General features: G+C 40.7%; 1 protein-coding gene across 1 annotated transcript in view; it reads right to left on the minus strand.

Annotated features, from left to right (window-relative positions):
• Positions 1 to 24867, minus strand: part of STK3 (serine/threonine kinase 3) — a 135315-nt gene that overhangs the window by 106637 nt on the left and 3811 nt on the right. The window contains exons 2-6 of the mRNA XM_032180826.1: positions 21133 to 21213; positions 20572 to 20700; positions 16828 to 16942; positions 1114 to 1278; positions 525 to 692 (exon numbers count right to left, since the gene is read on the minus strand). Of these exons, the coding sequence (XP_032036717.1) occupies positions 525 to 692; positions 1114 to 1278; positions 16828 to 16942; positions 20572 to 20700; positions 21133 to 21213 (658 nt within the window). The remainder of the gene's footprint in view (positions 1 to 524; positions 693 to 1113; positions 1279 to 16827; positions 16943 to 20571; positions 20701 to 21132; positions 21214 to 24867) is intronic.

Here is a 24867-nt window from a genome sequence, read left to right on the forward strand (position 1 = left end):
CCCTATGAACTTCTCAAGAGCAATTCCTTTATAAATGCTACTTCTCATAGAGTGAGTAATTCTATTTACATTTTTATTTTGCAAGAAGTGAATTGGTTCAGCAACAGACTGTAAGGGCTGGTTAAAAAAAAAAAAAAAAAAAAAAAAAGAGCTGCCAAAGGTTACTAACACCAGTAGTGCTCACACACAGCAATCCTAAATACTCTTCTAGATGACTTTTAAGTCAAAACTTACAAAGGAGGATGGCTTTTTTGTTATGGAACTCTACAAAGTGCAGCTGTAGTCTGAAACTGGCTCTATATGTTGCCTTAAGTCAATTAAGCATTTACTGTTTTAGTTCTCCCTCCATTGGAGATAACACTCAGACACCTTACAAACACATGTCAAAAAACAAACGGCAGCAAATAGGAAGCATCACAGCAAGTAGAAATCCCTTGTCATAAATTTCATCCATGAATGCACTGTTTGATGACTCCACTTTTAAAAAAATACAATTAGAAGTAAATGCTAGGGCATACACTTACCCTCATTGGATGAATATCAGCATATGGAGGCTTTCCTTCAGCCATTTCTATTGACGTGATACCAAGGGACCAGATGTCTGCCACACAGTTATAGCCAATCTCCTGTATTACTTCTGGAGCCATCCAAAATGGAGTTCCTATAACAGTATTACGTTTTGCCATTGTATCCTGTAATTACATTATTTATGCAATTAAAATAGTGATGTTTATTTTCACAAATTCCTTTGATATTAGTTATATATTTAAAAGCTAAAATTAGCTACTCTAAGCTCAAATGGTAATGACAGCAATTAAGACCAAGCAGATTCAGGCCACCAGCCTCTAGAAGCTAAACAGGTGACAACGATCGTAAATCTTTAACGAAGCTTTAAAGCATAATCAGCAACCATTTGAAGTACAATGGGTTATAACAGTAAAAAAATAAAAAATAAAAATAAAAAATAGCCTTCCAATACATGAAATACTCAACCACTAGTTTATTTTCAGACACAAAATTCAAGGCAGAGAAAGAGACAGAAGTATAAATAAAAAAAAAAAAAAGGTTAGCAGCACTAAAGCATTTTTAAATCATCTTTCCACATGTACTTACTGTTAACTGGCCAGCTACACCAAAGTCAGCTAATTTTGCATGCCCTTCAGTGTTAAGAAGGATGTTTCCAGCCTTGATATCTCTATGTATTTTTCTCATAAAGTGCAAATATTCAAGTCCTTTAAGAGTCGATTTCAGAATAGTTGCAATTTCATCTTCTGTTAGCTGCAAGAAAACAAAACCTTTTTCAGGTATATACATGGACTGTTTCTATACATTTAGGCTATTTAAAATATGATCATTTCATAACGTTTATCACACCATGTACATGATGTATTTTATAGACAGGAATAGAGCTTCAAGAGCTTCTCCAAGAACGAACAAAAAACACAAGGGATAAAGGTGTACAGAAAATAGAGAAATAAATATAAATAAACAACTAAATAAATATATTCTTCACAAAGCTTGGTAAAAAAATAGTCATCACAGAGCTTGTTACTCACTATCTGTAGTGAGATAATGGAGATAGTGTAGCTTGCAGAAATACAGGTAGTAATTGTTAGGAAGTTTGTCTGACTAACTGGTTTGCAGGACTCTGCTGAAGCCTGTCTTTTTAGATGTTCTTCTGTTCTTTTTGAGACTGGTCCTTTCATTTTACACAGAATATAAGTAAATGCTCGTTTTTGAAGATAAACATTTCTCACTCTGCCTGTGCTCCAACCTGACACAAAGCTGCAGAACTACACCCACACAGATGTGCCCCTATAACCTTCCCAAAGCCCTACTCAGCCCAGAAAAAGGGCAACTAAGATGTCAGGGTACTTTTATGCCAGAAGGTGCCAGTAACTATTATCACCTGTTCCTTTGATCCGTAGACAATTACAGAAACGACTGAGAATGGATGCCAACCAGATGCTATGCGCTTTTTCTTCCACCATTTTTCTTGCTTGTTGCCATCTGATGCAGAGAACGAATTCTCCTTGAACTTTTGGGTTCTTTTTAAATTACCTACATTATTCAACAATTGTTAGATGACATCCACACAGGAAGATATAACGGATCTTCCATTTCAACCACAAACACTGTGTCCTTTAAAATATCTTCCAAGGATGTTAATTATTTTGCTGTGTATGCGAAAGTTCCCTGTTAGTTCTTTGTGTGTAGATAACCCACAAAAGATATGCTGTGATATACTGGACTACTATTACACTGCAAGATTGTATACCTGAACTAACATGAATCTTACATAGCTAGAGCTGGCCCTGAATAGATTTTATTCAATGATCCACATTTCAGTCATCCCAAGTACCACTATATGATGATAGTGTAACATGTGAGCCCATGGCTTTGAAAGTATTCACAGACATAACTCCTGATCTCCAAAAAATAAAAAATAATTATCCCCTTACGTAACATTTATCAGTTTATAACACTCTGTAGACTCAGCAAGTCTACAGCCATGCTGAAATTTTTAACAGGTCTCTTTGCATTCTTAAGTAGCAGCATGTCCTTCAACTACTTCCGAGAATCCAGGTATGAGAATTGAAGTTCTCTGCTGTTTTAGAGCTGCTGAAGTCAGCAATACAGTCAGCATAGTTGAACTGGCACTCTGTCACGTTTGTTGTTTATTTTTCAGTCAGGATGAATGGAAACGTATTCTCAAATTAGTCACAGTAGCATGAAAGGACACAGTAAGACTGAATACAAGTTGAAAAATGAAAAATTGAAGAATAAGCCAAACAAACCAAAAACTGTCAGCAGTAATATTTATTGAACTCCATGAGCATCACAAAGCAAACACTAGGAACTCTTTTTGCTTGATTTTTTTTTTCAAGCAGACTAGACAAACTTCAGTGTTAAAACTAGAAAAAAAAACATGCAAAAAAGAATCATAATTGATTAAATATCTCCTATAAGTAAAGAAGCAGTATGAAATGCTCAACTGTTTATCTTAATTGCTTTAGATCTGCACAACTGGAACACAACCTCCTGAGAAAGTGCTATCAGAGATCCAGGAAGAGTGAATCTTTTGCAGGTACCAGACCCCTTAAGAACACTTCTTAGATTTTGATCAACATCTTAGAATAAAAGAAAACACACCCATATTTACACGATTCATCCCATGTGATGCAACTTTAAGGAAATACAAAGAAACTGTTCAGTCAACTGAAATGCCATTCAGTTATAGCAGCTTGTTGGTACTTTAATACAAGAACTAAGCAAATAAACTTCCAAGACATGCTTGGAAATGCAAGAAGCTACAGAACCAAAGATGAATATCCTAATTTGGCTGCAACACCAGGTTGTAATTTCCCTCTATTTTCACAATCCTGTCCAGAAATTAAGTTAAGCAATAGCAACTCCTTCCAGTTTCAGTTCTGAAAGTGCTGGTACACATCTGCAGCTCCCTTCCAAAAACAAAACCAAGAACCAAAACCGCTTACAATCCCTCCGCAAGCCAGCAGGATGACTCAACAGAAATGAAAAAATGATGAGTCAGCAAGATGATCTGCACCTGAGTTACTCATAACTAGCTTTAATTATTTAACAAATAGAACCACTTCCCTATTCCTGCTTCACTCCAGCCTCATAAAACCTGGGCGTGGAGCCCAAGGGCACAGTTACACATGCACTCGCTTAGGCTGCAGTGCCAAGCTCCAGTCCCTCCTTTCGCTGAAGCCTACAGCAGTAATTCCTACTGTCAGCCCTTCCACTAAATGACTGGAACTGACCCTAGTTAAAAATAAACCTGCCTGCCAAATTATTTTTCCAACAAATCAGTCCCACAGTTCAATTAACGGCACAGTAAGTCAGCAGGGACGTAGCAGAGTTAGGAGCTGCTCCTTCCAAATAAGTACACGCTACTACACCCAGAGATTTTCAGGGACTTGTATGAGCCTTTCCCGATGCAAGCAGACAACATACTCGATGGTGGGACAAACTCCACGCTCCTCGGCAATTGGTGACCGCCTCCACAGCGCATTATGCATGCCTTGCCTGCCATTTCTCTCCGAGATCTTGCACAGTGATTCTATTCAGTGGCATGCTGCTCAAAGCCTTTTTTTGTGCTGCTTCTTCGTGCTGGCTGCTGCGCTGCTTCAAATGATGTATGCTGTGAGAACCATGAGAACTACAAACCCTGTTGTGTACAGCATCTTTCCTGGCATTGCTCTGTCCCTGGGGGAGTGAAACTGCCTACCTGCTCTGCAATCAAGATAGGACTCCAAAGTCAACTGTAAAGTAAACTGAACTATGGTCAGAAAGATATCTGGAGGAAGAGACAGCCCAGAGTGCACAAGCCAGTAGTTTTCTGGCTAAGTGCAGTAAAATATTATCTGAAGACTCACACTGCATGCAATCCAACTTCTAGCTATTAACAAATTCAGTTAAAGAGTTTATGGTATGCTGAATGTAACACTTTCTGCTGGAGCTTCGCCAAACCTACCCCAGCTCAGAAACAGCATCCCTAGTCTCTGATGACTCCCACGCAATCATGAATATGCATATTAGGAAGACACCACCAACAACGAAAAACAGCACGGACAAACGTACAGTGAGATCATGCAACTCACTGCCTGCTTTCCTCCAGAGTCACATTATGAGGAACTGATTAAAAGTCTCTGAAGGGTAGGTCTCTGTTCAACATGAAGTATTCTTAAGGAAGCAAAGCCCTGCTTGCAGTTCTTGAAATACCAGTGGGCAAATAACATGGAGATCTCGGGGTCACCTCTCTTTTACAACTGCATAGCAAAGTCCAGCTCTCAAAAGAAGGTAGCACAATAGCTGTATCAAAAGCTCGACAAAGAAGCTAAGGATCACGAAACCAGCAAGTGAGAAGAGGGTGTACTGCAGCCTGCTACACCACATAGGTTGTGCAGTGCCTGTGGTATCCTCTTGAATGACTTTTGTCTTGCAATCCACCCACAATAATCCTTGTCACAGCAAACAACTTATCTACTAACTCTAGTTCCAACAGTAGTTTGATGCAGAGATACTAGTGCCATCAATAACCAGCACACAGTACAATTAAAACTAACAAAGCTATTTAATATTTTAATACTGGGAATATGTTACAGTCAGGGTTACTATCCTGGTCCAGATGTGTGGTTCTCATGCTGTACTATTGCTAGATCGAGCCATATGGGTGTCATGTTTCCTGTTAAAACAGTTGATTTATTTGATTCTAAGGTTTTAAACATGCAGCACCATTCTTCTTCAGAGCATAGCATGCTCTGTACATTGCACCTTCGTGCAATTTCACAGTCGTCATCTTTCTGCTTCACTTCTGATTCCCTGTTGTGTCCAGATCCTCATTTATCTCCTTGGTATCTTTGGCTAGCTCTGGTTCTGTGTGCTATGTCTCTCTGATTGCTGGTGCTACCTTCTAAACATGAGTCACCCATGAAACAGCTTCAAATCCATCGTCATCAAAACCACATGCAAGTCACACATTCAGAAGTACGAGAATGAAAAAGGCAAACAACTCCATAGCCTATGTAAAAGCATCAAATAACAAAGGCAATCATTAAAGTGGAAATTTGGGACAAATCAGCTCACAGCACACTCAGGTGTTTCACATCCATTCAGAAGCCAGCTAATCTACGTGTTTCTGTTCAACTGGCTGTGGATGTCACACATGGGAGACTGAAGGGTGCATTTATACAGCCTATCACACACTTCCTAATCCATGCAGCTGTTGAGACAACTCATCTAACCAGGTTCTCTGCTCACAGCCAGTCACTCTTCTTCCTGAGGGCCCCTTAGAAAGCTCAATTGCTTTAACTGCCTATGTCCTTTCCCAGCTGCTCTTTTTACACTAAGTAATACATGCACATTAAGCCTGATGCTTCCAGGAAGTATCACATCACTGCATCTGAGCAGACTGATTAGATCAAGCACACTGGGTTGGTCCCTTTTCACGGCAAATAAAGGGCCCATGGGATAATCATTCCTTCCCCAGAAGAAGCTATGACGCTCAGACATCACCAATCTCATACCACCACTCTTCTTCATTTATGTGAAAATAAGGCTGGACTAACAATGATGCTGAGATGGGGAATGTGAGCAAATAAGCATGAGAATTGAGACACCTTTTCTGCCTGCAACAGTTCATAAATTACCCTTCGAGTAAGGCAGAAAGCTTCAGAGAAAAAAAGTGTTATGGTTGCAGCTCTAGACTGAAGCCAATGTTAAGTTCTGGTTCCTACTCTGACTGCCACAAGCTTTAATGAGATTAGTTTCCCAAAGCCAATAATTATCTGAGTTTCACTTTCAGAGCAATTGCCTTTGAGACTTCTTTTATAAGTAGTTCTGCACACTCTCTGTGAGGACAGTACTCTTCAAACAAATTCACAGCCTGTGTCTTGAGTGAGATACCACATCGTGACATTTAAATTACTTATGCTGACAAGGTGCAGTCAAAGACTGAGTAATTGCTCAAACTAAGGTATATAATCCCTTTTCTCTTCCTATATTATATATAAGAGGACAGCTCAATATTATGGTATTGAAGGGAAAAAGAACTCACTGCCAAAGGAGAATTACTAATTTTACAGAAGTAAAACTTAGGCACAGGATCATATGATAAAGAAAGGGAGGCAGCAAGTATTCTTCCTACTAGACCTAAATCATTTTGCACATAAAATCATATGGAAATTGTGCAGTAATAGACATAGTGCCTATCCACAGCAATAGCACTGCACAGGTGACAGCAAGCTCTTCAGATTCAAGGTTTTGACTATGTAATCCCAGTAGCAGGACTTCTGCAATGTATCTTGAATAAAACATGTAACAGATCCCATTTTCTTAAATTAGGACTTTTCAACCTGGATAGCTGAAAATAGCACTAGGAAAACTGCAGCATGTAGAATTCCAGTTCTACCTGTAGTTCAAAAAAGAGTAGAGCCCAGTAGCAACATAAAGTTATCTAATCATCATCTAATGGCTTATATGGAAAGCTATTTCAGGAAATCTCATCCATCTCCCATGGTCACATGCTCAACAACAGCTGGCTGTAATTAGCAGACAGTGAGATCAAAAACTGATTAGAACAGGGAAGTTGGACTCAGCAGGCCTTATTCTCCACTACCAAGTTTCAGCTTGCTGAAGGACAGCTATGACGTACTCAACAAGTTTAGCAGATATTGATGACAGACTTGGAACTATTACAAAACAACACAAAGCCTCTACAGCACTGTACGAAGTACAGACAACATGGGAAAATGGAGTTTAACTACGATTCAGTATCACAATGTCACACAGAATCACAAAATGGTTGAGGTTGGAAGGGACCTCTGGAGATCATCTGGTCCAACCCCCTACTAAGCAGGACTACCTAGAGCACATTGTGCAGGGTAGCATCCAGGCAGGTTTTGAGTATTTCCAGAGAAGACTCCACACCCTCTCTGGGCAACCTGTCCCAGTGCTCTGTCACCCTCACAGTAAGGAAGTGTTTCCTCATATCCAGCCAGAATTCTGTGTTTCACTTTGTGCCCATTGCCTCTTGGGCTTTTGCTAGGCACCACTGAAAATAGTCCGGCCCCATCTTCTTGACACCAGATATTTGTACACATTGATAAGATCTGCCCTCAGTCTTCTCTTTTCCAGGCTGAACAGGCCCAGCTCTGGGCCTGTCCTCACACGACAGGTGCTCCATTCTCCTGATCTTCTTCATAGCCCTCCTCTGGGCTCACTCCAGCAGCTCCATGTCCCTCTTGTACTGGGGGCCCACAGCTGGACACAGTACTCCAGGTGAGGCCTCACCAGGGCTGAGCAGAGGAGGATCACCTCCCTAATGCATTTTGTCATGACTACACACAGCTGTCATCAGCATCTATTTAATTAGTGTGGTTCTTCAAAGTCATTTTCTGACAAAACACTGTGATGAGAGTCAAGAAGCCCAGTCGAAGCCCTAGACAGAGGCTTCATATAAGAGTATCACCACACGTCTTTCAAGCAGGAGCCACTTACTTGAGCTGTCAATGTTTAAAAGATCTTTACAGTGATATAAAACATACTTGCAAGCAGATCACTTCGCTCACACTCTACACACCTGTTCACAGCACCACCCTTTGCTGCTCACCCACACCAACCCTGAAAACGTTATCAAGAGAAACCTCGAGTCACCCATGTGAAGTGAACAAGGGGCAACATGACGGTTTTCTTGCTCCTGCCAGGGCAGGGGAAGGCCTTGAGCAGAAGCAAGTGCATCTGCCGATCACCACCCTTCAGCATGCCTGATAACACCAGCAGAGCATTAGGGTTTTTATCACCACAGGAACATCAGAGGATTGCTGGGGAAAAAGAGGATCTACCTCACAAAACAGGCCAATGGTGTCCTTGCTAAAAAGCTTGCTAACCTAGTACACAGCTGCAGAGCCAAAGTGTTGCTGGAATTAGAGACATGACAGGGTAACTCACACAACCAGCTCACTTTGAAAGATGAGTACAGGCACCTCACACAATGTAAGTGGGACTGGGCAGGGGAGGGTTGAGCTCTACACAGACACACAGTTTAAAGGCACGTAGCTCCGCTATGGGACACCCCAGAGCTCGCAAGTCAAAAAAAAACAGAAGGGTAGCCCAAAAGGTGAATGTCATCATGCTGTTTGAAAAAAAAAAAAAAAAAAAAAAAAACACACACAAAGAGAAAACGTGAAGCCATCCCCATCCACAGCCCTGGAAGAAGCATCCCTAATTACAAGCTATTGTTCTGATGAGGGGGGATTCAACCACCTCAATACCTCTTGATAGGGCAACACAGCAGAGTAGAAAAAATTTCAGGTGTGCACAGGAATAATTGTCACTGCAGGCACTGTACAGGCCCACAACGGGAGGTGTTCCACTGGCTCAGCTGCTCATAAGCAAGGATAACTCACCAGGCATGTCAGCATCTGCAGTAGCTTTGGCAGTGACGATGAGATGGCAAGCGTTATGATACAGAGGCAAGTGACAGAAGCAAGTAGCAGAACCAGATTTCTAGATAGCAAACCCTGGCTTGCTAAATAAATTAGTAGGTGGGATCCCAGCACATGCTGCCCTGAAGGGTGATGGAACCTTGGAGAGCTGGTTGAACATCAAGGGCAACCTCCTCAAAGCGCAAAAACAGTCCATCCTGATGGGCAAGACAGTGAGCAAGTATAGCAGGAGGTTATTTTGATTGAACAGTGAACAAATTTTGGCCTTCTGCCAAATGAGGTGGTCAATCTGTTAGCAAAGATGCAGAAAAAGTTCCTATCCATCTTTTTTTGTCTCCATTAATTTTGACTCCATTTATTAAGGTTTACTCTGGATCTTAGGTCTCTCTGCCTAGCAGCATGTTGGAATGAGTTAGAAACGAGTCAGGAAGCCCTTCTGTGCTGTGCGGATGACGCAGCCCTGGCACAGGCTGCCCAGAGGCTGTGGGGTCTCCTCCTTGGAGCCCTTCAGCAGCCGCCTGGACGTGGTGCTGGGCACCCTGCTCTGGGTGTCCCTGCTTGGGCATGGGTGGCACTGGGTGGCTCCAGAGGGCCCTGCCAGCCTCAGCATCTCTGGGATTCTGCAATTCTTGTAGTAAAATGAACAAAAGCAATTCCATGGGAGCAGATGAGATGCATCCAGAGATGCCGAGGTACTGGCTAGTGCTAACCTAAAGGCTACTTTTTATCATCTTTAAGAATCTAGAACAACTAGGTGACATCCCTCAAAACACCATATTCAAAAAGTGCAAGAATGACGATGCGAGTAATTACAGGCTGGTCAGTTTGTCCTCACTCCCTGAGACATTATGGAGCCAATCCTTGCAGAAGCTGTTTTCTACACACAAAAAGGATAAAAAGGAGATTAGAAACAACCAGCACAAGTTTACCTGAGAGATGTCATGCCAAATTAACCTGGTCACCTTCTCAGAAGGATGAAAAGAGAACAGTGGATATCATTAACTTGGACTTTAGGAAGGCTGTTGAAAATCTCTATCTTTTTTTCATCCAAACTAGGGACTCAGAGCAGATGAGGATGAACAACTGGTTCAACTGCTGGGCACAGTGGTGGTTCAAAGTGTAACCAACAACCAGCTGTAAGGGCTATTTCTTAGGGGTTGATTATAGGGTAAATACTCCAACATCCTCATCAACAACCTGGACAGCAAGCTAGGACGTACATGTACCCTCATAAAGCTGGTGGGCAACACAAAACAGAAGCTGTCACTACACTAAAACGCAGGGCTGTCACTCAGAGGAACCTCAACAAGATGGAGGAAATAAATTGACAGCATGTCAGGTTGAACTCATGAAGTTCAACCAAGGTGAAGCCCTATACCTGGGACACACAAACCCCATACCATGCAGCAGTGTGGGCTGCTGCTCAGTGGGGCAGGTAGCATCACTGCAGGAAATGTCTGGGGTGGGGAAGGTCCCAAGAGAAGCTGAATGTGAGCCAGCAATACACCCAAGCAGCAGTGAAGGCTCACCATATATCAGTCGTCACTAGGAAAGCAGTCAGCAAGTTAAGGCACATAAATATTCCCCTTTATTCAGCACTTATGAAGCCAGATCTGGAACATCATGCCTGGTTGTAGGCTACTGTAAAGAAACACTGACAAACTGGAAGGAGAGTGGCAGCGGACCACTAAACTCTCTGGGACTAGAGCACGTCAGTTGAGAGGATATTTCAATGCCATTTCTAACTAAGTAACGTGAGGATTTAAAAGAAAAACAAAAACACCACACTACAACAAAACCCACACACAGAAGAGGCAGACACTCCTCAGAATTGCAAAGAAAAAGCAGAATAGGCAGCAGTCACAAGTTGCCACAAGGAAAACTCCAGTTAGATCCAAGAAGAAATAAATCCAGAGAGAGATAAGAACTGTTGAACCTCCACCTTCACAGATTTTTCAGAACTCAAATAGACAAGGTCAATCTAATCAAACTTCAAAGTTTACTCTCCCTGAAGCAAGAGATTGGATTAGGTGACTTCCAGAAGGCCCTTCCAAATTACTATTTGTTTCAAATCAGTGGCACGCTGTTCTCCTTTGTCACCATCTTTAAAACATCCAGAGGATGCTACACAACCAGTCTTCATACCAAAATTTCTCATTTTCTGAATACTTGTTTTGCAGTCATATTCACATATAGTATAGGAATAGTTACTTTGGAAACAGGTAACAGTAGCTCTAACTTGTCCTTCTTTTGTACCAATTGACCAATATATAATACTCATCTCACTTCTGGCACACACATAACAAACACTTGTTTTCCAAGAGACGAACACTAATTTTCTGCTATGAACAAGTTTCCAAGCAAATTGATACTGTTTTATTGCAATGTCTCAAAAAAGGTCTATCAGTTTGAGATTCAGACAACAACCCATTTCTGAAGGGACTTACAATGCTATTCTAAAGAGCTAAGCAAGAATAATTCCTAAAATCAGGATAATGCCACCCAGAAGTTACAAACCAGCCACTTGATCAGAGCCATAAAAAGGATTTTGCTAGACAAGCACCTAATAGGCTGCAAGCCACACTGCAGAAGCTAGTAAAGGCTATTTTGGTTTATAAGGTTAAACATTGAAAGGGATAACCAAGACATCTAGGATCAACCCCTTGCATGCTATAGACAACTCATTTTGGTCTCCAGACCAGATGGGATTAGGATGACCCAGTTAATCACGAGCAGCCAATGAGTAAGGGCATCCGCAGTTATTAGTACAGAGGCAGGGCTGCTGGTGTGTCAACAGCCTCCCCACCACCACCCCAGGATGTTCACAGCAGCCAGCAGGACACAGTATTGCTTCACACTGTAATTATCTCCTCCCATTGCCAGCTGCCATTGAGAAGACAGTCCCATTCCTTCTTTTCCCTCCCTTTCCCCACTGCTCACTCTTAATGCCTCCCTGGCATCAGATTTGCCACTGTGCTGCCACAGCGAGTCTCGAATTGGCTCATAGGAGTGAAGGCACAGACTAGAAAGGAAGAAGTTCCCCCATCAGACCTTCAAGCTTGTCCAAGATCACCCCATAACCACCCAATCACTATATCTGAGGTATGGAAATGGCATGAACACAGCAGCCAGGTTGGAGGATAGCAGGGGAACCACCCTTTTGGCAACAACCCACTGCCTGACATATCAGATAAATGAACCGCCCGAATCAGCCACAGAGAAAAGCAGACGAAATGAGATACACAGCTCTGGACTGGTAAATGCCACACCTCGGATGAGCTAGCAGGCATCATGAGCTTGCTCCAGTGCTGCTCATCTGCCTGGCACACTCGAAAAACAAAACCCAAACAAGCAGAATTATAAAGGTTGAATTAGCTTCTGAAGCAGCAGCTCGGGCTTCTCAGATGAGATGCTGCTCCTGTGAAGTTGAACACTTCTGAATACAAACAGGCCAGCAACAGTCATCAGTCAGAGCTTAACTTTGTAGTCTGCTTCCTTCATTTTTTATCCAGTAGAGTAAAGTGCAGGACCATTCACTTTCTAGCAAAAGAACAGAACTGCTGAAGTATGGAAAACACAGCTACAAAAAAGGGAAGATCTTCAGGTTCTTAATTCAACTCTCTTTTCCTCAGTTTCTTTTTCCTTAAACATGGGGAAACAGGAAAAACTTTTCTTTGGCCCAACTGCAATCTTCATTTGATAACTCAAGAAAATTAAGCAACCTCTAAAACTCTTGGTGTTGGGGGCTATTCAGTACACATTTAACAAAGTAAGAATCAATTCCCTCCTCACTTCCAAGTGAGGACATCTGTGTTTACTTGTGAAAAAATACAAGTACAGTGAAACCACTTCTTGTTTACATTAAAAAAAATACATAGAGGTAAGCAATAGAAAGCTGAAGTACTGCAAGCAACATCATTCAAATAAGTCAATCCTTCCATCGCAGAGTAGTCCAGGTAATCAGATCAGCGTTTCACAAAATGAAGTTCTGTTGTTTTTCAGTCATCATTAAAAAACTCATTCATTCATTTATTTTATAAATTATAGGAACAACTAAGGGAATGTGCACCAATTTCAGGTTACTAAGGTTAACTTTTTCATGCGGAGTTTCAATATCAACAGTTAATTTTAGTAGAATTCTAATCAAACTGTACAGAGCTTTATTAAATTATTTAGAGCTCTTTCAGACAGCCTAGAATTATACTCAGGGAGAATAAATGGAATTGAAAAGGGGAGACTAATTTCAGAAGAACACATTCTTAAAATAAGGTAATTTCAGCAAATCAGAGCAATTACTTCTGTTTCACTAACTAGACACCATAGGAAGCAATCTTTTTTCATTTTTAAGTTTAATCGGTAGAAGAATAGATACTTTTAAAAAATATACCAATTGCAAAAGTCAAATTCTTGTTCTCCCTTTACAAGGGGAGATAACAGTATATTTATACAATGACTGATGAAGACCACCACCCCGCATGCTTGCCAGGGAAGACTTCGAACCACTTCACGTTGTCTGTTTTTGTGGCAGAAGAATATTTTCCACAAGCTTACAATACCAGAGGCTTGTAAAGACATATGCAAATTCAAGCTCATTTGGAGGTTTTAAATGCAGTGCATAGACAATAACAATTGTCAGTCTGAACTGTCTCACGCAGACAGAACACTGAATAGCTTCCATATTTAACGATAAAACAAAGGAGACTGGATGGCAACCCTCACCAGTATCTACAAATTAAGTACTCAGTCATATTCAACTTCCAGAATTTCAGCATCATATGATGCAGGGAGATGTTAAAATTATGAAACATTTTTGGGGGGTAGAGCAGAAGAATTCAAGTGAGTTCACAGCCCCTGACTAACTCCTCCAAAATTTGTGAGACATAGGCAAACAAAGTGGAAAATAGAGGATTTTGCTTGACTTTTTTTTTTATTATTATTATTATTATTATTATTATATACACCACAACACCCCCTATTCTCTGGGAGAGTAACAGTTCCATGTAGCCTGATAGTCTACCTTCATCAGTGACCTGTAGCAGGCAACTAGAGAAGACCATAAGAACACATCAAGTAAACAGTGATAGCTCTCTGCTTCACCCTCCCATAAGCAATCTATAGGATATTGGATTTCCTGCTGCAGATATTAAATATTTGCATTCAGCAGCAGTTATTTTTTCTTGGTCTGGTTCAATTCCTTCTAAAAATAAAATCTATAGAATCTTCTGTAACTATACAGTGGACACATGGAGAAGGATTTCCACATGGGTAGAAAACATATTTTTTGCTTTCAATCTAATACAAGTGATAACTTAAAAAAAAAAAAAAAAAAAAAAAAAAAAATCAACAGCACAAAAGCACATCTTACTGACTTCATGCCACTCATGTTTTTCTAAACCTTCCACTATGCCTCCCCCGTTACCTCTGTTCCACACAACTATCCTAATATATTTAGTACATCCTTATTGAGAAGAATTCCTTATTTCTGATCATTCCTGTCAATACTCTTTTCTGTGATGTCCTTGACACTATTTTACTCTTTGGCAATTCTTAATATTAAGCTCAAGTGCTCTTGAACCTATATAAGAGATTTTGCCCACTACCACCACCAACCTAAATGCATGTCTTCACATTTACTTAAGCTTACTTTCTCAGTCACATGCACTCAGTTTCACAAAGCCTCTCAAGTCTTTCAGTGTGTTTCTCGTAGTAAAAACAGTATCTCATCAGTATTTCTACCCTCTTTCCCAAAGAGGATAGCACAGACTCATGTTGATTTCCCAAAATGACTTCTTCCTTGCTTCCCTCCTTCCTATTTTTAAAAGGGTTATCCACCTGTGACAGAACTTTCCATTCACTCCACTACAGGTATATTGATTGAAGAGCCTCTGGTGTGGAAGTCTGTCCAAAAATCTTTTGACACCAAGCACATCCACACCAGCCAGCATTATTCACATGCCCAGTAACTCCTTTACAAAATTCTACCAGCCATGCACAGCATGATTTGCTTTTACAAAAGGTATGCTGACTTTTCCCTCGCAACATGTATCCATCTACTTACTGATTTTATTTCTTAGAATTTATGCTATTTAATCACATCAACTTGAACCACAAGAGTTGGTTTCTCTAATCATTGGTACATATTTGCTCTGAGACTAAAACATCTTTCCCTTAAATCTCTAATATCCTTAGTCTGTTAATAACCTAAAACAGATATGAGAAGCAAGATTGCCTGCTTTTTTTTTTTTTTGTGTGTGTGTTTGCATTTTTATTAAAAAAAAAAAAAAAGCTTCATTTGAAATAAAGAATTCTAGCATTTTAAATAGGTGTACACACAGGTTTAGTCCCCTCCATATTCTGTTTTAAATTGACTTTTTCTTTTTTTTTTTTAAGTTGTGGTTTAGCTTGCACTATTTCTTACTGGAGCTACTAAACCTTCTCAGTGGATATTGTCTGCCTGGAATTCAGTAAGGCCTTTGACACCATCTCCCACGGGAACCTCAGCTGCTAACACATGAGCTGGATGAGTAGAAGAGCACAAGACCTAGTTGTGGGCTAGTACTAGCCACGTACCCCAAGGGTTAGCCTTAATTAACATCTTCATTAATGATCTGGATGATGGGGTAGAGCACAGTCAGCAAGTTTGCAGAGGACACAAAGCTGGGAGAAATGGCTGATACACCTGAGGGCCGTGCTGCCACCCAGAGGGACCTGGACAGGCTGGAGAAATTGGCTGACAGGAACTTCACCACATTGAAAAGGGAGAAATGCAAAGTCTTGCACCTGGGCAGGAACAACCCCAGGCACCAGCACAGGCTGGGGGCCTCCCAGCTGGGAAGCAGCTCTGAAGAAACACTGCCAGGGGTGCTGGTGGGCACCAAGCTGAGCAGGAGTCAGTGACATGCCTTTGCTGCTAAACCACCTAACAATATTCTTGGCTGCAAAGTATCACCAGCAGGTAAAGGGAGGTCATCAGTTTAACATCACAGTAGCCCTGAGGCATGCCACCTTTTCTTTAGAGGCTCCCCCTACACTGGGCATTACCCTACTTCCTAATAAGTCTAACTCCACCTTCCCTTACTTGTTTTTTCTCCCCTAGGCCTAAACATTATTTTTCCTCTCCTCTCTCTGCCCCCACTCACGTGTGGTACAAATATTTCAGAGTACCATGACAAAGCGTAGAAAGCTAGCAAGCAGAGTGCCATCTCACAGTACTTGTTAGTCAAATGTTTGTCTTATATTATAGGCCACCACTAGAGACAATGTCCTCAAAGGATCAAAAGATTGTTGGATATCTACAAAAAGTCTTACTTTAGCAGATTCTATGAAAAAATATCAAAGCCTGTTTCCTACAGGTTTGCATCTTCCCCTACATTACTGCAACTATCACCACTCTGCAACTCCTCCCTGCAAATCTCCCTTTCAGTTCCCTCTCACATTCCCTAATTGGCATCCCTTTCCCTTCTCAGCCCTTGAATAATACCCAATTACTTTCCATGCTCCCTAATTACCGAGTAGAAGCAAGACAATTCTGTGCCTGCTTTCAAGTCATGCATATACTAAACGGCCTGCTAATAGGCCGTCAGGTGGAAGAAGCCACACACAGTTCTACATTTCACAAGGTAGTAATTTTTAAGAAACTTACAGGACCTTCACATTTCAAGATGCATGTTCCACTTCTCATGATTACATCAGGGAAGAATGGATAAATACTTTCCAAAAATACACAGTTTTGCACTGGTTGTGCAGTTGCTAAGTCCCATCACATCAAAGGTCTCATCTCGCAACTCTGACAGCTTCTAGTCTTAATTCATGGTTTATTTTAAATACGTGTTACATGCATTTCTGGAAGAAAACTCACCGTTTTGTTACGAAGTCTAATTATGTCCGAAACAGAGCCAGCTCCACAGTATTCCATAACAATCCACAGATCAGTGTTCTTAAAATAGCTGCCATAGTACTTGACAACATAGGGACTGGATGGGGAGAAAAATAATTAAATAGATGAACTCTTAAGAAAATCAGTACAAGTGCTGTTAAAAAACAAAACAGTTTGACAGACACTAACACAACCAGAGAGCAAATTTAACTAAATACATTTTAAAACTGTAGTTAGCACAACCAATGCTTTGTTGAAACAATAACGTTTGGCTGATTAAGAAAATGATAAAATACACTACTAAACATATCACAAGTTTTCAGTGATCTTCATATAGACACAGTTTTCCCAAGCATTAGTCTTCTGATATAAAGCTTGGTTTTCTCCTAACTCTAAGGACTTTCTAACATTTTTTTTTTCTTTTTAACTCCTCTCAAAAAGCTACTGGATGTTTTCCTTCTTTCACCAGTGCCTTAAAAACAAGTAATCTTGTTTTCTTCTCTTAGTACTGAGCAAAAACATGGAGACTCCCAAATGTTTGGTTTTTTTTTTTTTTAGGCATGAACTTACTAAGTTCAGATCTAGGCTACTTTATGGAAACAATCTAGTGTTGGTTTGAACTGGACTTATGGATCTACAAAGGTATTTTCATATTGAAGCAGCTCAAGTTTATGACAGTACTGTATCCTCACATTACACATTCATTTCATACTCTGTCACATGAGGCATGCTGCCTCTGAGGCGCATGCAAAGGAAAGGCATAAACAGATGTGGTAAAGATGTAACAAGGATCTTCCTCCACAAGAGTGATCAGATGCTGTATTTATTGAAGAAAATAAATTTTTCCCAGGAACTTAAGCAAAGGAGGTTACAGTTAGATTGCAATCAGTCTCCTATAAGGACAGCAAGTAAGATACTGAGACCTCAGTAGCTTCTGGTCAGAACACCCACAGCATCAGGTAGAACTGAACAGTTTTTTCTATCATGGAATTATTTTTTTGGATGGGCATATCTGACAGCAACTTGTCATTAGAAAACCAGTATTATAAAGAGTTGTTTGACTCCTGCAACTTAATGCTCTCTTTCTATACATTGATCAAAACCAACAGAAAACTACTTCAGTAAAGAGCAACTGTTAATGCTATAGGAACTTGCCTTTACAGGAGGCAAGGTGGGCCCATTCCCTCCTCATCATTATTCCCAAGAACACAAGTACTACACACTGATCTTGCTCCTGGGAAATTCTTGATGTGAGGAAAATCACTATTATTTCTACGGAAAACCCACTGATTTTTGTGACCATCTCTTGTGAGACTTTCACTGTACTAGTATTCCCAGCAGAACTTATGGTTTCATACAAATCAAGGCAAGATAGTGCTATGCAATCTCAAAACATTGTTCACATTTACTTAACGCTTTGTCCCATGTAGCTAAATGGGACAGCTTTTTCCATATCAACTGCTTGTCTTAGAATACGCATTTTTCCCCTAGAAACTATACAGCACAATCAGTGTAGCTAGTTCTAGAAGCAGGCATGGGGGAGAAAGAAACAGTGTTATGATTTGGGTATTTTATTTGAGATGCTGCAACAACAGTGCTTTCCTATAACATCTGTTGAATCATCCCACATGAAAAAGAGAGCCCTAAGACTTTCTGTTGTGCACAGTCCCTTCCTCCCACCAGGGCTACACATTACTGTCTCTGCACTGAGGAACAGGACACAGAAGCAACCACATGGTGTAGAGCTGCAGCCCAGATCTCCTTTTCAAACAGAATAGCTGCATCTCATCCGGTGCAGGAAGAGCTTGTGTTCTATAATTCTAAATCCTTATTCCAAAATACAAGAATTATACGATAGTACATGTACTACTACTAACAAAATGCTCTATGTTGCTCAAGGAGAAGCAGGGAACAAAGAGGAAAAGCAAAGAAGAAAGGAGCAGGACAAGGGATATGAGGCAGAGATGAGTAGGCTCACCTAGGAACAAGAATGAAACCTGCACAAGAAACATAGTACAAAAAGAAAGCTGAAAATTTGAAAAGATCATCAAGTATCACTACTTTTTTTTTTTGTCATAGCATGCTGTATTTCACAGACACTGTATTTCAATACTGATCGCAAACTAATGGCCACTGCTTCCCATCAGCTCACAAGGCACAAGCCTGTGCAGAGCCTAACAGCTGCTGTCCTAGCACTGACCCCTGACAGGACACCTATTTCTGAGAATTCACGAGGTGCTATTTTTCTACTCATTCAATACCTTCCTTTAAACAAGAGGAAAGACATGAAGCAGTTGGAAGATGGAATTAGGAGCACAGCAATGAGAACAATCCACGTAATTGTATTTTCTCTTTTCAGTATACAGGAAAAGCTGAGGATCTACTCTGGGAATCTTATCTAGTTCCACCATAAAGCAGACAAACAAGACCACTGCTTTCCTTTTTAGTATATGCCTGTTACAGAGCTTCGACTGTCCAAACAGATGAAGTCTCACAGGGACAAAAAGGATTAAGAGGCGCCTCAAACAATACTCAAGGGTCCCAAACCATCTTAATATCACCTGAAATAACCATTTTACACATCTTTGTGGACAGTGGGGAAAAAACATGAATCTTTTCCTTTTCCTTCCATTCCTCTGCCCGCAGATTTAACATGCTTCTTGCGGTTCAAAGCAGTCAAGACCAGAAGGGAATGGATTAAGGTTTTATGTATATATAGGCTGCAGATACCAAGGGCTTGGATCAGGGCTTGCAGGCAGAGGTGCTAAAGAAGTCTGAAGAGCAGCCCATTCTCACGTGCTACTGCCAAACAAGGTCAAATTTTTCATTTAAAGACCATTTCAACAGCACAAAAGCATAACCACAACTGAGAAATAATAGACCTCTTGCTATAATACAATTCACCAAGATAATAAACTACAGCAATCAATATTTTAAACAAAGTTTCTTCCAACTTGAATTAGGCTTCGAGTTGCAAACAATTTTTTTTTTTTTTTTTTTTTTTTTTAACCAATGAGCAGACTAAAATCTCCTCCTAGCAATTCTTAAGATTGTGTTTATAACCTCTCAGCCAGATTATTCCAAAAAATTAGGGGAAAAAAAAATCCTACTTCAGAGAGAGGGAAGAAACAAGAAAGTTTCTGCATCTCTGAAGGCATTTTCTCTTCAGGCTTCCATTCCTACAATACTAAAAATCTTAAGATTTATTACTTGTGAGCCAGGGTAAGGTAACAGTCCTTCAGAACTACTCGAAGATTGCTCACTTTTCAAAAGGTACGTTCTTGCATGAAAAAGACTAACAATGGCAGACTGTTTTGGAAGTTAACAGCGAGCCATTAACCTCGTGCCAGAAACATTTTTATTGATCTTCTGAAACGGGTAATTCAGAATTCGCATTGCCTAAGAGCATAGACAGGAAATATTAACCTTTTGGGCTTGCTAATGCAAGAACAGTGAAGCAAGCATGGGGAATTGTAAGCAGATGCAAGTACTTATTCTTTCAACGGTTTCTATGATGTACACTGCTGGTCCTTCCTTCAATCCAAGGTAAGGATAGGAGTCGGTCCTCAAAGCGGTTGCTTTATGTAGATAGTCCAACATAAACTGTTTTAAGTTTCCATATAAAAGTTTGCAGCTGCCTATATTTCAACTATATTACCAAAACATTACAAGTACAAATACATTTTCACAGAAGTCTTAGAAACGAAGCAGAATTGTTATACCTACCTGTCACATTGTTGCATTATAGAGATCTCTTTAATTATTTCTTGAAGATCTGACTCCACAGGGACCTGCTTAATTGCTACAACTTGTCCAGATTCTTTGTGTATTGCTTTAAACACGCTACCATAAGACCTAAAAGAGGGAATCAAAGTGTTATCCTTCTTACAATATAAATTGCCTCTCACTTCTAGCATGAAGAAAGTCATAAAAGCCATATGTTCAACTAGAATTTTGAGGCTTTTGTCAGGCTGCAAAAATTTCAGTTCCATCAGGACCTCAGCAAAGTTGTGACTCTGAATAATGAATCTTTGTCAAGATGTAGCACATCTCATTTCCACGCAGGCACAAACCATTGCTACCTCAATAACTGAGGGATGTCAAAAGCACATAAATAGATTTGGGGAAGCATGGAAGCTTATTGACGCATGCATTTGCTTTATTATTAAAAGTTGCCTAGAGAAGCATTCCTTAGGACACTTACTCTCTCTGTAACTTAATATTCCAACACATGCTTTATATACTGCCTCCCTCTGATCCCATCCCCTCATAAATAGCTGCACTTACCCTTCACCAAGTTTCTCCAAAACATCAAAGACTTCTTCAGGCTGCTTAGTTAAACTATCTTCACTGAGCTTTTTCAGTTTGCTAGAAGAAAGACAAAGATTTTTGTTTATTTTTTTTTGCAGGGGAGAGACACAGAACTCAAACAACTTTTTCATACAAGCACACAGACAGAGGAAAATGACTATAAAGAAAAACATTGCAATGAAAATAAGATGTCTAATTAAAACGCAGTAAGATAATTTTATCAACCACCATACAACTTAGAGGAAGTTATGACAGTTTTTGTCATTATCACTTTCTCTCTAATTTTTGCTCAACTCAAAGCAGCATGGGACAAATTCACTGTCTAAACCACTTCCTCTGCTAAAGCAGAAACAGCCAGAGAGCACAGTAAGGCACACCTTTCATCAAAAAGCAGCCATCGTGCAAACACATGGTCATTACTGACTAGAGTACCCTACGTCATCATTATCTGAGAGTATAAACCAGCCCTTCATCCATCTGAAGGGCTGGGATAATGAATTACATCAAGTTAAAAGGCAGAACCCAGAGTCAGGATGACCCTAGCAGCGTAGGGTGGCACCTCAGCCACACAAATGGCAGCAAAGCACTTCATTTCCATGAGATAAGTACTCTAAGAGTTGTTGGTAGAGTCCTTTCCCCATCTTGGTGTATATACACAGGGACAGGTGCAACAAAATCTCTGGTTAAACACCACTGTGATTAATTTTTCCTCCTCCAGTCTTCTGTCAGTTGACAATCACTCCATATCACTCTTATTTCCCCCAGCATCTTCAGCTCACTCTCACTACTTACCCTCTACCCCTTCCAACCAGCCCTAGTCTCTCCCCAGATGCCTCGCAGATCCGAGAACACAACCTGGCTGCAAGCTTTTGATGAAGCTGACTCCGAACACTGAGCAGGGAAATAGAACCACCCACATGGTGCTGCGAGGCCGTGTGGCTGCAATGTGTAAATCCCTCGCCCCGACAGATACAGGGGGCTCTGCTACAGGACTGGAATCACAAGTTAACTCTATGTGGTAGCCAGGGGTGCTAGTAAAGGAGGAGATGAGCCGAAGAATAATAGCTGGTGCTGTAGGGTTAGATAGATCCGATGTATTCCATATGCAAGAGGAAAAAACGGGGCACGAGGGGAAGGCTTTGAAGCACTGCAGATCATTGAGACCTTATGGAAAATACGTTATCCTGTGACACTTTCCTGGAAATGAATACGAAACAGGGGAAGGGAAGGAGGCACGGACAGAAGAGATTGACAGATCTAACATTAGAACAGCAGCACTGAAGAGCAATGCCTTCATATTAAAAATATATATTTGTGTGATAAACAGAATTAAAAGAATAAATAAATCAACAGGTGAAGTGCTTGATGAGGCAATTCCTGAGCCAAAAGTGATTTGTAACTGCTTACCATCTAAGTAAAGACAGAAATGTAAAGAAAGTGGCTAAGTGCACAGGTCATACAGACTGGTGTTAAGGAAAGCAAGCAGCGTTGGAGTGCTTACACGCCTGCATTTACACATCAAATACCTATGTGACAGATGTAGCAGTGGTTTGAGTGTGAAATTCATCCGTGATCACTAATGCAAAGTGTAGGAACTGCTCCAAAGACCATGCAGTTGGCTAAACTGAACAGGCAGGAATCTGGAAAACCTGCATGTTTAAGGGGGGATAAAAATCTCCAGAGCCAAGGAAATTCAGAACCCATGAACACAGCCAAAGCAGCTGAAAACTCAGATGAGAGCAGCTAAAGAATGTCTGCACAAGCAGCCTACAAATCAAACACAGGAACACACAACAATCTACTTTCTTTTTTGCCCTCTCTCTGCTCGTTAGAAACTAAAAAGATGGAACTTAAAGTCTTGCAGGAAAGTGCAGATTTTGTTACCGAATGAGTAAGTCATAAATAATAAGAAATGGAGGGAGGAAGACTTTGCACACAGGTATTAAAGAAACAAGTCATTTATTTTGATTCTTTTGTTCCAATTTTTTCCTGCCCCTCTCTGAACAGGTTGCCTGCATCCTTAAAGGCAGCAGTCACAGAAGGAAAGTTACTGCAGTCAGTCCCTGCTTGCCACCAGCAGAAAGCGTTCGCAGAATGTTTGCAATGCCAGTAGAGCCTCAAAAAAAAATAGAAAGCATGACCGCTTGCTGAGTCTGTCACTCGACTGAAGAGCTGCATAACAAAAACATACTGAGCAGCACAGTCCAGAGACTGAACTTGTTAGCAGCTGGAAGAAAACCCTGTGAGCTCTCCCATAACAGGGGACACTTCCACCTGCTCTAAAGAACAGTGCTTGCTAAAACAAGGGGGGCAGGAATCTGTTCTTAACGTCTCTTCAAAATGTGCTTCAAGTTCTCACTTCTAGATCTGTCTTCTGAGCAACTTTGCTTCAGGAAAGAGAGCTTTGGATTATGCTTAATACCAAAGGAGTTTCAACAGCACCATTAATGCCAGGGTGTTTGGGCTGCTTGAGAAGAGCTAGGGAAGAAATTGTGACCAGCCATGAAATGAACAACACCAACATCCCTGTCAAATAAGAAATGACCTGGACTATTCAAGAAGCAGCCTAAAGACAAAAAATAAATAAAAAAAGCATACTGCCATTAAAATTATTTTCCCATTACTCAACTCTGACAAACACATCATGAGACCAACACTGAGCACTAGCACAGCTAAGCACTAAGCCTCTTTCAGGAAGGAAGATATGCCAGCCTCAGGAACTTTATCACACACACTGCTCAAAGTACTCCACGCTGCTTTACAAAGATACAGTAAGAGTACAGATGCTAGGTCCGGAGTTCAGAGGACACTATTAGTTAGCACTGCAGTTCTTTGGGCTGCGGGAAGATCCTCGTGGCTCAGGCTGCTTAAAGCTGGGGATTCTGTTAACCTTCTGGAAACAAAAATCATCAAACAACAGCACTTGATATGGCCTGAAAGGGTTGCAATGGAGAAAGCCCTTAGTGAGAAGCAAAGCACTAAGTGGAATAGAAAAAAGGAACGTGGATATCAACATCAAATGTTATTATCACTGTTCTTAAAAAGAAGCAGCTGGAAATAGGGACAGGAGAACACATCTAAGACTTCAGAATCAGCACGTGAGTGTGGCCATTCCCCAGCACCTGTCCATCCTGCCAGCCTCACCTCCTGAGCACAAATATACAGGCACACATTCAAAAGCATCACTGCTTTTTCTTAAGCATGACGGTGTTCTGCATTAGAAATTAATGTTATCAGACAGCTCCAAAGCAGTTTAACACAGGATCCAACTGCCATGTATAAACATAACCATAAGAAAGTCTAAAGAAGTGGAGAAGTTAACCATATAAACCCTGGGGAAAAAGTCATTCTGTTTGTTTGCTCCAGAAGGGATGCCCAGAGCATCAGGTAGTGACTGTGGGCAATTTCAAGCTGTCCAGAAGGAGAAGCCTTCCTACAAGCACGACAACCAACTGAACTACACATCTGGGACAACAATTTTGTCATTCCAAGCAGGTTTGACTTGCTGCATAAGACCTAATTCCTTAAAAACAGAAAATACACCCTAACAAAGAAGTTCACTTTCCTAAGTCCAGCTGATGGGAGACAACATCCATACTTATTAGTATAACTGGAACCTTACACATCATTGAAGTATGCCAACAAAACTAAGTACACAGAAAAAAATAATAGTTTTAGAAACAGTGAAAGGCACCCAAGAGTACCAATCCC

This window comes from Aythya fuligula, chromosome 2 (genome assembly GCF_009819795.1).
Source record: "Aythya fuligula isolate bAytFul2 chromosome 2, bAytFul2.pri, whole genome shotgun sequence".
Taxonomy (NCBI): domain Eukaryota; kingdom Metazoa; phylum Chordata; class Aves; order Anseriformes; family Anatidae; genus Aythya; species Aythya fuligula.